Source organism: Pieris brassicae, chromosome 7 (assembly GCF_905147105.1).
Source record: "Pieris brassicae chromosome 7, ilPieBrab1.1, whole genome shotgun sequence".
Lineage (NCBI taxonomy): Eukaryota > Metazoa > Arthropoda > Insecta > Lepidoptera > Pieridae > Pieris > Pieris brassicae.
The window spans coordinates 4,779,126-4,797,694 of record NC_059671.1 but is presented as its reverse complement, the minus strand read 5'-3'; the positions used below and the strand labels follow the sequence as shown (position 1 = coordinate 4,797,694).

Sequence of the window (18,569 nt, the reverse complement as noted above, 5' to 3'; positions counted from 1 at the left end):
AATAAATATTTTTTGTATTTGTATTTATTTACACATTGTACGTATTGAACGTTTGAATTATTATCGGCTTAAAGTAATATTATGCATGGTTTCCAATTATATTTTTAATAGTTTAACTATTCTCAATATTTTTAGTACTCATAAGTTTTCGTAACAAAAACTTGCACATTGTCGTATAAAAATTATTCTTATTACACTTTAAATTCTGACTCTTAAATTAAAGTTATGTTTTCAAATAATATCAATATAATGTAATGTATTAACTTATTTCCATATACAAGTGTTTAAAAAAAACTCTATTTCCAATTTAAAACCATTTCTCAAAATAAAGTTCACCTTCAATTTTTTTACAAAAACAACTGGAGGTATTAAAATGAAATGGTAGGGCGAGACTGTTACTGTGTGTTATTAATTATTCCGTTGGCAGACACAATTCGTTATAGACTATTTTCATTAGTTTTTCAAAGGCTGCACAGCAAGCATGGAGATCATTAAGCGGCCTCTTCAAAGCTGTCGCCGCATTACACTAATTGACGCAATTAGAGGGATTGCTGAACGGAAATAAAAGTCGGCTCACCTTCATGAAACGCCGGCCCCGCCAATTAGCCTAGCTCTTAATTAGCCTCTTCAGAATACTCCAGCCGTCGATCAGTCTTTCACTTAGTTAATTTCACAGCACAAGAGAATCTTGTTCATATTCAAGTGCCTACAAAGAACATTCGTCACTGCACTAAAAGTTTTTTCGCGATCGTCTTTGGACAATATCGCGTATCACGAAACGTGCACACGCCACCGTCGCTGGGAAGCGAATGAACGAGCCAGCTATAGCGCCCCTGTGTCACTGTGCCTTTCCTTTTCCTGAACGTAAGCACCACTATTGCGGAGCTTTTCACGTGAAGCTCGCTACTCACTTGCGTCCTTTTGCGTCTGAAACAACGCTTAGCGACGTAAGTGGGCAGATTGTGCGGTATTGCATTTAGGCCTAAATAAAAACGATTCTGAATTTAATTACAATCGAACGATAGCTTTTAACTATTTAACGATGTGTGGGTGACATTTAATGTAATTTAAAAAGCTTTGTACTACCGTAATGCAAATAGATAACAAGATGGACTTTTTACTAATTACGGATATATTTATGTCTAAATGCTATTAAATAAGATAAACTACTCATTAAATTGATAAAACCCCGCATTAAGCGTTGTATATCGAATTGAAATTGGTACTTAACGAGTTAATGATGAAATCGCTTGTTATCTTTAATTGCTTGAAGTCTAGAAATATTCATAAGTCTCAAAGTATTAACGCTTATTTATAAGAAATTGCTTATTAGTACTGATTAAATTGTGATGGTATAAAAAATTCAATATAAATAATATAGTAATGTAAATAGCTTTAGAATGTTAAGGAAAACCCATACAATAAAATTTTGAGATTTATAGTACGATAATTAATAAACTTATTTTTGTATTTTACATAAAATGTTATTTATATGAGATAAAGACACGTTTTTGCATTTTAATATTATTTATAGTATAACTAATAAATCTAAAGTGATACTTCCATTATCTTAGACAATGACCAATTTCAGACGTTTAATTATGAAAATTTTAAATGAGGTATGTGAATAATGTCTCACGTCAAGCGTATAAAAAATATGAATAATTTTCAATATGTATAAATTATTTATTCGTTAACGAAATAATTTTGCATTTCTTACGAAAACAACGTTCAGTTATTCTGTTAATTTAATTCTAGAACCAAAGATTATCAGCCACTATCAATAAAACAGGTTGACACCAAGCCGTTACCGACGGGACCCTTATGCTAAACTACACTTCAAAGTTCATTGACCTTAACATTTATATTATGAATCTTGTATTTAAAAATTCTAATACAATACAAGTCGAATAGAAACAATACATTAAATTAACGCAAGAGTATCTTTATACCTTAAATATTTTTTATTCGGTTTAAATTAACAGTTTTAACTATACATTAAAATTAGATTACTGACGGAAGTCACTTTATTTTTATTATTAGTATCTTTATGAAAAATACAAGCCACTTCCACTAATAATTCAGTGACCTGGCCGCAGACGCACGTCTTAGTTGAAGAATCTTAGCGAATGGTTTTAAACCAAGTAATTGTACAGATGCACGGCATACAAATATAACCGCCAACCTTCGAAAGGTGATGGCACTCTAAGAAGAATCTTATCTATATGTACACAAATTAAATTAATAAGTTAAGTACTGTGAATTCATATACTTATTACTTTAATCTAACTAACATACAAAGTAGAGGTAGAAAGCCTTTTTTTAAAAGTAGTCTTGTCACTTGTCAAATATTTAAATGGTAATACTCAGTGCCAATGCCACAATCAAGAAAGTAATAAATTATAATATGAATATAAAATGGATTACCCTTTATGCAACTTGTTAGCCGTCTTTTCATATATCTCTATATTAAATCAATTAAACCCCTGCTCAAAGACCGCGTTTAAATGTGATTTATAACTATTGTACTTAAATATGACTCAAGTAGAACGTGATTAGAATGTAAAAAATATTATAACGAAATTAAGCGTTGATCAAAAACTGATATTTTTGTGGACTAAACATGAGATTTACAATTCGCTTGCCTTTTTTTAAATATGAGGATGACTCTCTATTCAGATAAAAACAAAATTAGACTTAGATACATTTGACTAGGTCAATTGTCTTTCTGTCAAATTGTGTTTACAATGAAGGTTGAATACGAAACTAAAATTATTCAATTTGATCTCTTATAAAAATATATTTTAGATAATTCATATAAAAAAACATATAATACAGTATAACTATATGTATTTTATATATAACTAAATCTATATATTGCCGCTATTCGACACAGATTATGAAAACACCATAGAGCAATATTTTCTGTGAACAAAACGCTAGAGTCCGTGGCCAAGCTTTTTAATGACCCACAAATAATTTACTATCTATTTTACAGTAAATATACTATTTTGATTTTCTATTTATTTACATTTTTTTTTCGATAAAGTTCATAAGCATTGTATACTTTTGATGTAAATCATGTTTCTAGTAATAAAGGAAGCTGTAAAATATGAGTATGTGATGAATATTGAATAGTCAAAAATCTAAATAAATCGAAGTAAACGCCTTACATTCTGACTTCTGTATCAATTTGCAATCCATTCAACGAACCCCTGCTATAGCGATGGCTTATTAAAAAGGTTTATCGATAAATAATCTAAAGATGTTTTATCGCAACAAAGGAGTGTTACCTTATTTTAAAAAAAATACTCAAACCAATGCCATTACGTTTATGAGGAGATAGTGTTATACAAGTTCATGCAGTAATTACAATTTTTTACAAAATTACAATAAACGACGACCAATGATCACTAGCAGTACTTGTACAGTACACTTTACTGACAAGCAAATTTTCTTTAAATGGATTACAAGAAATGTTGTTTATATTATTTAATTTTTTTATTCTATCAGCTATAAAAATATAGAAAAGTGGCACATCTGATCTGGCTTGCAGAAAACCCTTAGAAATTACTGTCTATAACACTGTTTTAACTATACTATTTATTGATCTACTCTCTTTATTTAGTGTAGTGGCATAGAGACGCACGAGTGCGTATCGGACAAAAATAATTTTAAAAAAATATTTTTTTTTCGATGATATTTGTTACGAACATCACTATCAAGCCACGCGCGTAAAGCCATGGCGATGGTTCACATTGACGCATTCATTTCTATACTCGCTTAATTTATTGCTCTGTATCTTGTAACTCGAAACGTGTTACCCAACAAATCATTACAATCTTCGTATTTTCGTCACCTTTTTGTCACTTTAGCGTCTTGAAAGGGTTTGTAAAAAAAACTCGTTTTCCATATGCGTTTCTAGTTTGCCCTTTCAAATAGTGTATAATTCGAGATATATCTTATTATAGGGGGTTCTTAAATGTACCTGCGTTTCATGCGAGCTGAAAAGTTCTTAGGCAGAAGAATTTTTTTACATAGAAATTGATTTGATTATTGAATATTCCTTTGAGAGCGACACAACGATTATAGCGGTCTTACAATTTTTCGACGCCATTTTAATAGTAAGATTTGTCTAGCCTCAAAATACGCGCATTTCTATCAATATTATGACATTTGTAGTAAAATATTGTATTTTTTATCTATAGCCATAAATTAATGTTCGCTACAAATGCTACCTACATATTTTATATACCTTAATAAATTAGCATAATTCTAATTTTTTTCCGACGTTTCGCGTGCTTTTCAATAAAAAATAAAATTTAGAATTATGTAAATAATTATAAGTTTTTGATAATAATACATAGCTTCAATCCGTTCAAAAAGTGTTTTTCTAGATATATTTCTATTAAGCGTCCCAGAGATTAAAGTTTCTACAAAAAATGGCTCGTTTCATTGGCTTTCATTGATACCAACTTAAACCAATTAATCACTCTTATCCGAGTTTTTCAACTAAGGGATAGACTTTCGACCATTGAGTCAGTGTTGTGGGGTAAATGGGTACTATTGTGAGACGTTTTGGCCCATTGTGTATGGCCATTGTGATGGAAACTGATGGTGACCGCTCACGTTAAGCTTACGATTAGTCTTCCGATACGCTCAAGAAATACAATTATACGCCACTGTGTATTGAATGTGATGTGTATTGTAAATCGTTATATTAATTACATGTAATAAAGGGATAATTCAAAAATACCATAATCGATTAGCAAGCGTAGGTATATAGACACAATTAACAGGTGTAATCTGCAAGGTAGGATTTATAGTCGAAACTTAAACAAAAATGTTTTTGTCATACCGAAAGTATTTAATATTTTCAACCCTTCTACATAAACGTTTCTTAACTATATCCTTTCCTGCTTAATCGTGACTTTTGTAATTCTTATTCTTTTGTATTGCATCGCAATTCACGAATCCGTAAGATTAACTTTTTAGTTTTTATCTCATTTTATTTAAAAAAAATGTATTATTTTACAGGTTGGCCATTCTATTTTTATAAGATTTGGTCATGAAATTGCATTTTTCCCATCATATTTTTTTCTTTACTAGGGTTGCCTGGAAGAAATGGATTGTTAGCGATAAGGCCGCCTAATAATTTTTATGTATTATGTTATTTGTTTTTTTTTATAAACGTAAAGAAGTGTAAATAAATAAACATATTTAATACAAACATACATCAGCTATAAGTATTTTTCTCTCTTTCATTTAATATAACACACGGGCAGAAGGCTCACCTTTTGTTAATAGATACCGCCGCCCATAGACACTCACATTGCACAGGGCCTGCATGTGTATTGCTGGCCTTTTAAGATCTGGTACGCTCTTTCCTTTAATGACCCTACGTCAAATGGGTTCGGAAATAGGTGGGCAGCTCGTGGCTTTAGTTACGCTGAAGGAATTACAGTTTTCATACATAGTTACTGTGTTGCATACAAAAAATTACAACATTTAGATTTTAAGTTGTTTCATAGCACACTTTTACACAATATAAACGTTTTTATATTAACAAATTTAGTTCAAGAGAAACACCTTACCTATATACAGTTTACATATTAAAGGATGAGACTGGGTTCCCATAACACCGGGAATCCTAGGGGGCCAGTGCACTTTACTTTACCAAAATATCCCGTATATTGTTTATAATAAAGTTAATTATTTTTTTCTTTTTTCTATACTTAATCTCTCTCGCTCTCTGAAGATTAAAAATGAGTGTTAATTCTTCAAAGTTTTCTTGTTAAACAACCCTTTTGTTCGTATCATTGTTAGGCCCAAGCGAAGAGAACGAAATACAAATTTGCATTAAACCACACTACAGAATGGCTTATTTGTCACGCATCCGAAAAAGGTCGTGAAATAATTGCACTATTTGAGGTATTGAAAAAACACTGAGCTCTCAAGTTATATCATCTTAAGATCCCCCAATAACTGAGTCAAGAGAATGCTTGCTGCATCGCTGGACATAAATTTTACGCTGATAAAGGTAAACGTCGAAACTTAATCCTATTATGAGGTTAGAGACAAATTGTGCAATAAATAAGGTATGGAAAAATGTTATAACCCCTAAATCCGTTTTATCACTCTCGAATATATGAAAAGCGATTTGTCTATGTTAGACTACGAACTTTTCAGCCCACCGATTATATATATTAATTCTCCCCGAACCATTAACTTCATTGTTAATAGATTTTTTGGTTGGCGGGTCACCTAAGACTTTCTTCAAAAGGTTCCTTTCCATTTGTTTCTTATCTTTCCTATCGTTTTCAGATTTCAACACTGTAACATAATTTCGCTCTTGACTATTGTTTATTTTATATATGCTCATCATACATGTTAAACGAGGACATTCATATACTTATGAAATATGTAAGAAATAAAATATAAAATGTTGCCAACGAACTCGCGAGACTCTTAACTTGAGGTGAACCTCGGGCCTCTTTGCCACTGCTCTATAAAAATATACACGAGAAAATGGCATGAGAACTTTAGAAATCAGCGCTAACCAGATCACAAAAATCCAGGGGGGAATTTTTGCATAGAACTCACAAAGTTTGTTGTAAGAATATATGGAGATGACATTTCTACCTGTTTCCTTACAAGGTACGGATCCGTAAGTATGGTTAAGTATTAAACAGGCTATCTGCTAATTGACATTATAAAAAACAATATCAACAAATCAAAATCCTAACAAAGTTCTTAAGTAAATTATGAAGGTCCAACTCTTATACTTGGGGTCGCTTTGATACCCGACTGTGAACCAATGGACTTTCTGTGTATGTGCGCATTCTACACTTGCTCTAACGGTGTAGGAAAACATAGAGAAGAAACCGAAGGCCTTGGGCCAATAAAGTAGACGGCGTGTGACAAGCACAGGGGATAATCATGGAACAGATATAATCTGTGGGCCGGACCTTAAAGGTTAAATTCAAGTTCTGAAAAAAATATAGTTCTTAAATGACAGTATTTTCGGGTTTTTATTTATGTTATGTATGTTTTTACTTATAATAAGGCTACAAATTCACAATAAACTTCATAATAAGATTCCGGTTTGCAAGGAATACATAATTTTCGCGGATCAAGAGGGTACAATAATACGAAAATGATGGCATGGAAAGCAGTCTGTGCCAAGTTTTAGCTATTTGAATTTTGTTTACTTGTTTTAAACACCCGGAATTTAAGCTTGTTTAAATTTGCTGAATAAATTTAAATTTATTTAGCAATTCACCTTTAGCATTTTCGTGATTAATGCAATTTGTGACAATGCAAAAAGTGTGATAAAAAATTAAGGTTAAGAAATAACCTTAGTTAATCGGATAGATCTAATTTAAAATTGCCTTAGAAACAAAAAACTTACTTAAAATAGGTCCCTATAATCGAAACTTTTTGCTCGATTGTAGCAATGACATTGTAAGGCTTTCCAAATCATGAATATAAAACGAGTGATTTTTGTATACTAATTCTATTTGGTTTTGGACAATAAACAAGCTTTATAGTAAGTAGGTGTATCATTGTGGACACACTATATTACGGATAAGTTCTAGAACAATGTTCAACAACAGAAACATATGTTTTAATAGATGTTTTTACTAACCGTAAAAAAGTTATTTTATGTGTGATCTACCCTTTGCCCTGCAACTCAAACGATTATTGCGTTGCCAAAACCGAATCCTGTACCTTAGCTATGTGGCAGCACTCATGGCTTAACACGATAATCAAATATATATATTACAATGTATGAAAAAAAATTAAACGCTATAGAATACGTAATATTTCCCTTATGGGAAATATGACAAGCAATAGAACAGTAAATAATATAAACAAAACAAAACCAAGGTGCGTACAGTAAGTTTTTCCATTACATAATCGAGAGTTTCAACGCCACAATCGTTTTCGTTGACCTTAGTTTTTGTTGATGCCGTAATAATAAAATATTGCTTTACATAAAAAAATCTATTACAAAATACATTCCGGAATCACAGATAAATATAGGCTTTTTATATATTAAAATGTGTAAAGAAAAATTATATTTCTTCTTTATTTTGATGATGTACGATTGATTGAAAACTTCGTTGAAGCTAAATGCGTTATTTACATCTAAATAACTAAAAAATATTCTAGTAATGATATTCACACTTTGCTCTTGTGTTTTGCATAAAAATGTTTTAATTACGGACACCTAAAAATATATATTAATTGAAATACAATTTTATTCATAAGAAAACACAATTCTAAACTAAGACAGACTTTAACAGCCATCAAAACCGAAGACGAATCAAATCGATGTGTAAATTTTTACTCATCGGCTAATATTTACGCTTAAGTTCGTCAAAACATGACAAATCGTTATATTATCTACGGAGATTAAATTAATGAGATCAGTACCCCGTAGCACTCTGCCATGGGAAAGGTAAACACGAGGGAGAGACTATTATGTTTATACATAATTAGCCTACAAACAGATGCTACGGGAAAGCTTAAAAATAAATACCACTTTAAAAAAATATATTATATCGTGATTTTATAAAGAACCATTTTTTTGCTTTATAAAAATCATTTTATTTCATTTTATTTTGCACTCAAACATCACTCATGAGGCCTCAGTTACTTATGCAAATATGTTATAGAAAGAATCATGTTGAAAAGAACATAATAATTTAAGAAGGCGCGACGCTAACTAAATCCATGCATTTTCCTCGCAATTCAATATCGCAGCACACAACTTCCGAAGCCTTTGTACCGAAGAAGTCGCATGAGACCGCCAAGCATCCGGGATTATACAATGTAAATACGTATTAGGTAGGAGTATAACAAGGTAAAACAAAATAATAATAAAAAATGTGTGCGTGTACTAGTGTTCACACGCAAGAAGTGGAACTTTTTTATGACCTTATTTTTTGTAAAATGATCTACTATATGCAACTTTACAGAAATTGGTTAAATAAAGTTAAATTAGATAAAGTTTAACAAAAGGTTTGTGTGGGCCTGGTTATCCGGAAGCTATATCCAGGATACTCCCTTCCCTCGGTGAAATAATATGCGCTGGTTCAGCTGCCGCGTGTCAGTATAATAAAAAAATTAATCCAATAATCGATAAGACTAAAACTAGCACTTGTGTGGCGGCGTATCTCACTCCAAACACTGGATCCTTGAATGATGAATAAAAAAAAACTAAATGTAATACGGTATGCGGTATATATTTAGTGCGCACGCGACAGCGGTTAAAATTGAACTCCCATCTCCGGTTCGTGTGTCAAAGTCAAATCGACAATTGTCATCCTTCTTTGCACCGATTTAGTGCGAACAAGGCTTTTATTATCATAGACATGAATACAAATAATACAATTATTTCATTGAAAGAAAACAATTTTTTAAACGGATTAAAGCTATTTGTATTATTATAAACTCATAATTATTTACGTAATTTCAAATTTTCCGACGTTTCGCCTGCTTTACAGTGCGTGGTCACGGTGACTGAAGACAAAAGGTGTTGTATGTTAAAAGTATCACAGCTGTAGAGAAAGTTGTGTTATCTGTATTTATTTTCCTGGAGTTGGTATCGACTAAAAGATAACGGGTTTTTGCAGAAATGACTCACGGTGTCCTCTATTTTCGCGGATTGTTTGTCTTGGGGTTTTAATTTGGAAATTATTGTATCCCAGGTGTTTGATAATTTTAGGCCGTCTTCTCTATTGAAATTTGGGTATTTTTTATTTCAATGGCTTCGCGTACCAATCTTGGGAAGAATCTTTTTTCTTTCGCAAATACTTTCGGTTAGTCAAAGCGTATGTAGTGTGTTCACAGACTGCTGATTTTGTGTGTCGTCTATGTCTTATGTCCGCAATGTGTTCTTTGAGTCTGCTGGACATATTGCGTTTAGTTTGCCCTATGTAAGACAGCAATCCAGTTTGTATATACCTGCATCTTGCAACGGGGTGTTACTTTTGATTGGTCTTAGGAATTGCTGAATCTTCTAGTGCGGATTGAAAATTGTATTAATATAAGCTCGTTTTAGGATCCGGCTAATTCTATCTGTAACTCCCTTTACATATGGCAGGTAGGCTGGCTGGCGGGGAACTGTTTGTGTCTTGTTTTTGTTTCTGTCATGCAGCCGGGGGATGCGCAGCTTGTTGCGGTGTAGCACCTATTTTACATGCTGTAGTTCCTCCTCGAGGTGGGCACCATCACAAAGATGTTGGACTCTCTGGAAAAAAACATTTACCGACAGAAAGCAGTTGTGAAGGGTGGTGGTGGGATTCACCATTAAGGTACCTATCTGTGTGGGTTGCCTTTCTGTGTATTGTGTGATCTAGTGTGCTATCTGCTTTGCATATAATTAAAATGTCCAAAAAGGGCAGACAGTTATTGTTCTCTTGGTCAACAGTAAATTTAATGTTGTTATGTATTGAATTTAAATGTGCTAGAAATGCAGATATTTTGTCATTGGGGAGAACTACAAATGTGTCATCGACATATCTCTTGTACAGTCGAGATTGAACCGGGGCCGGAGCTCTCTCCTCATAGTCCTCCATGAAGCGACTATAGTTGACACCGGAGAACCCATGGCTACTCCATCAACCTGCACATAGAAGTCATCTTTCCACATTAAGTATCCTGATGTGAAGCAGTGTTTAACAATATCTACATAATCTGGTGACATGTTCTGTTCACTGAGTCTTTTTGCAATTATATCTAGGCAGTCATTCAGTGGTAAGTTTGTAAATAGTGACTCAAAGACAAAACTCACTATGGTTTCATTGTGGAGTAATTTGAGATCTCTCAATGTTTCCACAAAGTGGTAAGAGTCCTTAACATAAGCACTAGTGTGCCCCCTGATTACCTGACAATTATTTCATTTTACCTTATTACTACTAAGATTATTACAGAATTTCATTATATGTAATATAATTATTAGTATCGTTGTTATCGTTATTATATATTTTTGTTATTAATGGCTTCGAATCTCTTCGAATCAACCGCGGTAGAGACAAGAAAAAGATCACACGTAACGGAAAAATGTGAAGCGTAACGGAAAATGTGACGCGTAACCGAAAAATGTGACGCGTAACCGAAAAATGTGCCGGTAATTTTTTTCCAACGCCTATAAAGTTTCACATCAATAATAGCAAATAATTAAAACTACAAGTGCTTTAATTATATTAATATGGAGGTTGGGTGTAATTAGATTACATATATTTAACATAATCAGTAAATTAAAAGATGCTCTACACAAACACCAGCATATATAATAAATCGTTACTAAAGTCTAATAAGAAAAATATCAAACTAAGTATCAAAAAGGAACATATGAAGCGTCCCCTTCGTTCCGGCTCAATCGGCCATTCAGCACGCGGCACAGCCATAAAATTAAATAAATCCGTTATTTTTCAGGCTGAGAAATGTGTGGCAGGACGGACGGTCAATCGGGCCGGACGATAACGGCACACATTTGTAAAGATTTTGGCCGACCAAGACTATTCGACTTACTCTGCTACAGACGTAATAAAACATAGACGGTTCATGGCCAATGCGCGCGTAAGAGTTTAACTTAAAAATGACAGGTACATGGAAGTCCTACTTGTATTTGAAGCAATTAAGATTTTTATGAGAACTTTCGGTCGACAAATTAGATGTATTATGATTATTTTTTTGAAGTGAAACTTCTTTATAGGCGCTCGAAATAAATTTACCGTCACATTTTTCGGTTACGCGTCACATTTTTCGGTTACGCGCCATCTTTTTCTTGTCCCTACCACGGTTGATTTGAAGAGATTCGAAGCCATTAATAACAAAAATATATAATAACGATAACAATGATAGTAAAAATTCTATTACAATTAATGAAATTCTGTGATAATCTTAGTAGTAATAAGGTAAAATGAAACAATTGTAATATTTGTATTCATGTCTATGATAATAAAAGCCTTTAGTTACACTTAATCTAATTTAACTTTATTTAACCAATTGATGTAAAGTTGCATATAGTAGATCATTTTTCGAAAAATAAGGTCATAAAGAAGTTTCACTTCTTACGTGTGAACACTAGTACACGCACACATTATTTTATTGACATAAGTTACTTGATTGTTGGTATATTTACACAAATGTGTCTCTCATAGACTGTAGAAGTCGTTCTAATGATTGAATAATTGGTGAAACATGTTTCTCGGTGCACAGTTCAATAGAATCTCAAGCAAACAATGTTTTTATTAAAACATAATAGCATGTACTAACACTGCAGTAAAATTTTCATACTTTTTCCTTAGGCTGAATCATAAGAATACCACAAGCGTGAAAATTTACATTTCATTTTACCTCTCTATATTCTTCTTTAGTCTATATCAGCGGTTTATTTCGGATAATCTGCGAATAAATGAAAATTGATTTTAAGATTGTGCCGCACTGAGCCGGTACGTTGACAAATATGAAGGCGGTTCACCCTTATACTGTTTGTATTACACGTTCGGTAACAGTAAGTGAATAAATATCGATTGACGTTTATATATTTAGTATTAAACATTGAATTAGATGAAGAATAAGCTTTAAAATTTCTTTAAGAATCCGTAGAGCTTTGGCCTAGTGGCTTCAGCGTGTGACTCTCACTCCTGAGGTCGTAGGTTCGATGCCCGTCTGTGCACCAATGAATTTCTGCCTATGTTAACATTCACACGAACGGTTAACTGTGACAAACAGCGTAAACAACCGGCTTGCCTTCTTAGTCCTAAAAAGCCGGCGTGTCAGGCACTGGAGGCTGATCCAACTTGCCTGTTATATTAACAAATCATGAAACAGATACAAAAATCTGAGGCCCAGACCTAAAGGTATAAGACCTATAAGAATCTTTATGTATCAGAAATAATTTGTCGATAACTGAAATATATAAAGATTATCTATAATCAATATTTGACATATGTAGTCTGTAATTTTGGTTGTACCTGAAAATTATTTCGAAGCGAGACTCCACAGAATATGCAGGAGTCAATTCCTTTTTTAAAAAGTTCATAAAAATGTCTCATACATTGTTATACAAAAAGAAAAATCATCCCCTGGGGTGGGTGGGGTGTCAATTAGGCGCGGGGGAAATGGCTACACGTGACGTCACTCATCTACATCACGAACGCTGATGCAAATTTAAACACAGTTTAAAATCTACTTTTTTGAAACGCTCCGTTTTTTCCTTTTCACCGTCAGATGTTTGCGGTAAAGTTATATTTTATTCGGCATTTCGTCTAACTGCATTACTTAAGCTAATTTTGGTTGAAATACTTCTTAATATAGTATTGTCCTTTGTTAACATAGCTTTTACACATTAAGAAAACACTTTTAAACGGATTGAAGCCTATGTATTAGTATTAAAAACTTATAATTATTTACATAATTTTATATTTAATTTTTTTCCCTACGTTTCGCGTGCTTTCAGCGTGCGTGGTCACGGTGACTGAAGACAAAAGGTGTTGAGTGTCAAAAGTATATTTCTTAATATATATTTTAATTAATCTTATACTATAACTAGCGGATCTGACTAACGATGTCCTGTACTCGCGTCTAACATACAAAAAAAATGTAAATCATTCTCGATTCCACTTGAACACACAAAAAATTACATCAATCACTCCAGCCGCTTAGCAGGTTAATTACGAACACAAGCATTGGAGATTTATATTCAGCTGTTTATTTGCTATATGTATAAATAACCTAGATACCAACTGCAGCGAAATCTGACGAGTTGATTTGTGAATCTAAACCATTCAGGTACCCGAACGCATACAAAAAAGTTCATTCAAATCGGTCAAGCCATTTAAGAGGAGTTCAGTGACATGCACGCGTACAGTAAAATTATAAGTATATATATATATATAATTTAAGTAAAAATAATAACCCAGACTAAAGACAAAAATATGTGATGTGTTAACAAAAATTAATGAGAAGACGATCTGCCGGAAGGATGAAGAAGATCAGGTCTGAAAGAGATGAGTGGAAAAAACAAGGGACGGCGTATGTCGGAAGACAACCAGAACTGCTGCTGATATGTAGTGTAAAAATTGATGTCATAGCTTTCGCTAAAATTATGTAAATGTACCTATGTATTTGGTTCCTAGATAAAGGCTTTTATTATTATTAATAATAACCCAAACGGAGCTACAACAGTTCCGAAATAAATAAATAGACTCGTTCTGAGATTTCTGCGTATATTTAATTGAATATTTTCCTTCTGTCACTAAGAAATATCAGTAGTAGTATCATCGTCAATTTTTTATTAAGAAAAGACGGTTTTGATAATGACAATTTAACACTAGGTTTCTCTTTAATATGTTTATGAATAATATCTATAATACGCCAAAAATTTTAATTATGACACAACTGCAATAATAATGTATGAAACCGTCTTCCTTCCTCTTGCTTCAAATGATATCACGTAGAGATAAATTAAATGCATATTACCCATTGTAACTTGAATGGAATGACGTCATAAAAGCACATTATTCAATTATAAAAATTGAATGATAGAACTCACTAAGCGAAGTAGAAATTATGCAGCGTGAACGCATTACTTCACGAAACTAATTGTGAAAATAAAAACGAACTATAAAAAAGATCGAATTCGTGGGAATTTAACGGTGTGTAATGAGTTATACAAAAAAATCTTTCAACTATATTGCATTGTAAGAGGGACGTGATTAAGTTTGGGGCTTAATATCCGGCGGGAAGGCGCAAGACATTAAATGCAGTTTAGAATTGTACAGGGATGGCACAGTTCTGATTAATACGTTCTAAAGATGTTTGTAAAAGAAACATTTCTTCGTTTTGATAACCTTTTTTGGGATCAGGGAAAAATATAATAAAAATGTGTCATTATTTTTAGGTTCTGTGTTAGAATTAGAACACCGTTGATTCTTAGACTCTAAAGTTGTGCCATAATCACGTCATATTACAGTTGTCACTGACAATTGACATTAACAACCATTCTTGCCGTAAAAAGGGGATTTAAAGTAAAGCGTGCATGCAAAATGCGATTAAAGATTACTTTACCATAAGTTAATGTCTATTCAATGAGAACGAAACCTAACTTAAATTCAGAAAATTTTAGTAAATAATTTTTTTATTATAATATATTAATTTCTCTGATTATTTACATAAGGGGTTTGTGCTTTTTTAGAGATTTACAACAGACGTGTCTTCTGGATTTCAATATCAAATTTTAATCAAAAACTCGTACCAGCCCTACTAATTTGTCACAACCAGTGGCCAACATTGAGTATTAAACAAGGCGCAGGGGCGCATCACTAGCTTTCACAAGTACTACGCTATTTTGCACCTTATACCCACACAGATCACATAGAGAGAATTAAATCTCTTTGTAAGGGGACGTGTGTATGACGTTATAAAATAAAATTGAAGCCGCAAGGGCGCTCGGATCTAATTAAATGATAAGTATGATCTAAGATTAATGTCCTAAAGAGATCACAGGCTAGAATGCTTAATGTTTTGCGTCACAAATTCGCTTTTAGTTAGATAATTAATAAATTTTCTACTTAAATATGAATAAGTCTTAGAATAAAAAGTAATAACGGGCCGCCCAAAAAGTCATTGCCGCCCAAGGACACGCATTTTAGTGGGTGCAATGCCGGCCTTGTATCGTTCTTTAAATGTACAAATATTAATCAATAAGAATTAAAGACGACTTTAGACGAACGTCATCCCACAACATAATTATGATAATCTAAATACTTTGAAAAAGTTTCTCACGACACTTATCTAGCGGTTGACGTAATCTTTATTTATTTGTGGTTCAATAGTAAAGCCAAAACTAATGGAGTGTAATCCCGATTGCATATTAACACCAGAATAATGCTTTAGGGGACAAAAGAATATCGTAAATTTTGGATCATGTTCTCATTGTTGAGGGTTTTAGTTAGACGATTTTAGATTAATTCCATATATTTTTAAGGTTATAAGTTAAAAGATGACGATGACACAGCTAATTTATGTGCTGTGAGTGATTTAAATTTATTTTATGAACTAGCGAACTGTGGTATAGCGAGATACGACCTCCAACTGTTAAGAAAAAATCATACTCCTACGAAGGCTGAAGCGAACCCACTAAAATGGATGTGAAAAGTATGAATGACGGTTGCTGATTAAGGTGATTACAGCCAATGTGTGTGAAAAATATTTTGATATTACAAATATTATAGCATACTCATCTCATAGATTCGTTAAAGTGGGATCAAAACCATAAGTAACGCATCATTTCGGATTAAACACATTAGAGGGTGTGGGTCTCGAAGTGCAGTGACACGATGAATCGAAAATAATTTATTCGCGGACACAATTTACTTCTTTGAATTTTTATAGAGCTAAAAAACTTAGACAGGAATTTAGTCATGGGCTTCCGGAATTACATAGACTGTATGTGTCTGAAAAGTATTTCAGGTCTTGGAGGCATGCTTTGCTGTGTGCTCACCAACATTTCTTTGCCAGCAATCACCGCTTATGATCTCGCTTAACCGTTTCCTCAGTTCTGTAATAGAACTATATAATTAATGTTTGGCTGATATGCATTAAATGTCAAACAAACATAAGACTATTTTACAATCATTTTATTCCAATAAGATTTTTTTTAACGAATTCAGGACTGTTTAGAAAACAATATATATCCCGAATTTTCTTTAAATATTATATATGTAATATTATAATTTTAAGTGTGAGGTGTGATTTTTAACTGACTTGAAAACCAAAAGAGGAGGTTATCAATATTTAAGCAAAGCTCCGCCGATCAGATCTAAATGATGGAGGTGTCAAATAATTACTAAATAATAGTATTTTTTTTTTAACAGATTTATATGTATATACATTAAGGATTATTTAACAATTCATACAAGACCAATAGAGACTTGAAATAAGAAATGTTGTTATTTTATACTTTGCATTTAGAAGTTGGTGCATTTTAATAAATGATTTTTTTTTAATAAGAATTTTTTAAAGTAAACATTTTTGTCTACAAAAGCTATCACTTTTCCAAATCACTACCCATGCCGATAACTCAGTTTTTCAACGATAGCTTTTATAAGATCTTGCTCAAGATCTGTACATGGTTTATTTATATATATGTAATATTAGCAAACTAACCAGAAAGACTAGAATTAAACACACAAATAAAAATCATAAAATTTTCTTAATAATAGTTTTATGTAAAATAAATGTGTTTACGCACGTCCATAATTTGTGGAAGTGAAAAAAAAACAAGTCTATTATTTCTATACTCTGCATTATCAAGCGCGCTGTACGCACCATCACTGGTCACACGCGCCGCGCACGCGTCGTTCTTTATATCCCATAGATCGCAGTGATAGGACATTATGCAACTGACATTGCACCAAGAGCAAAGCTTTTCATATCCAAAAATTTATAGACCACAAACCACAAACGACTAATCGTTTTACTGATAAGGTTAGACCAACTTTGAATTGAAACGAACAGGGCAACACTGGCTGAAGTTTTTTTAAAAGTATTTTAAGCTCTTTGGAATATAATGAAGCTGTGTATTAATACTAGGAAGCGAACATTTAACAATCAATGAATGTAGTGTTCGATATTAGCTGAAATTTAAGATTTTATGAAAGAAACAATACGGAATAAATACTAAGTTCACAACTATCTCTGAATTGGAATACTCAACGTTACAATGTGTCTTGATTTGTTGTATAAGGAAGCTTGATATACGCAGCTTAGTTTCTACAAAATAAATTTCTGAACGCACGCAAAAAAATTTGACAATTGATTATTTAAGTAAATGTCAATCCTTTTTAATTACTAACATTATTCTACATTTAAAAATCTAAAATACTCGACTATATAAATATTATGAGAGCAGTGTCCTAGTGGCTTCAGCGTGCGATTCAAATCCCTGAGGTCGTAGGTTCGATCCACCAATGGATTTTCTTTCTAGTACGCATTTAACATAAGCTCGAACGGTGAAGGAAAACATCGTGAGGAAACCGGCTTGCCTTAGACCCAAAAAGTCGACGACATGCGTCAGGCACAGAAAGCTGAACACCTACTTGTCTATTCGATTAAAAAATGATCATGAAACAGATACAGAAATATGAGGCCCGGAACTAAGAAAGGTTGTAGCGCCATTGATTTTTTTATTTTTTTATACAAATATTGTAAATATATCTTGTCGATTCAAAACCTTTATTTAAATACGTCCTTTAATTTGAGAGGAGAATTTACCGTATCCCAGGATGAACATTGGGTGTAATGTTTGACAGTTACGAAACCCATGAACTCGTATCATAGGATTTATTGTTATTTTGCAAACGTTTTAACAGTTATTCTGCTAGTCGGAGACAATACAACAAATAAAAAAAACATGAAAATTGGCTCAACCGTTCTCGAATTCGGACCCGAATTTTACATATTAAGATTATCAAATCTTTAAGGTATGCAAATAAGGTGCTTGTTAGCATGTTAAAAATATGAATTACAGAAATTACTGCAACCGAGTAAAA

At 32.7% G+C, this 18,569-nt stretch overlaps 1 protein-coding gene across 1 annotated transcript in view; it reads right to left on the bottom strand.

The window, feature by feature from the left end:
* LOC123712427 (LIM domain only protein 3) overlaps window positions 1–818 on the bottom strand; it is a 49,813-nt gene extending 48,995 nt beyond the window's left edge. Inside the window, exon 1 of the mRNA XM_045665507.1 lies at window positions 578–818. Coding sequence (XP_045521463.1) covers window positions 578–583 — 6 coding nt within the window. The 5' untranslated portion in view covers window positions 584–818. The remainder of the gene's footprint in view (window positions 1–577) is intronic.
* Between the last annotated feature and the right edge of the window lie 17,751 nt (window positions 819–18,569).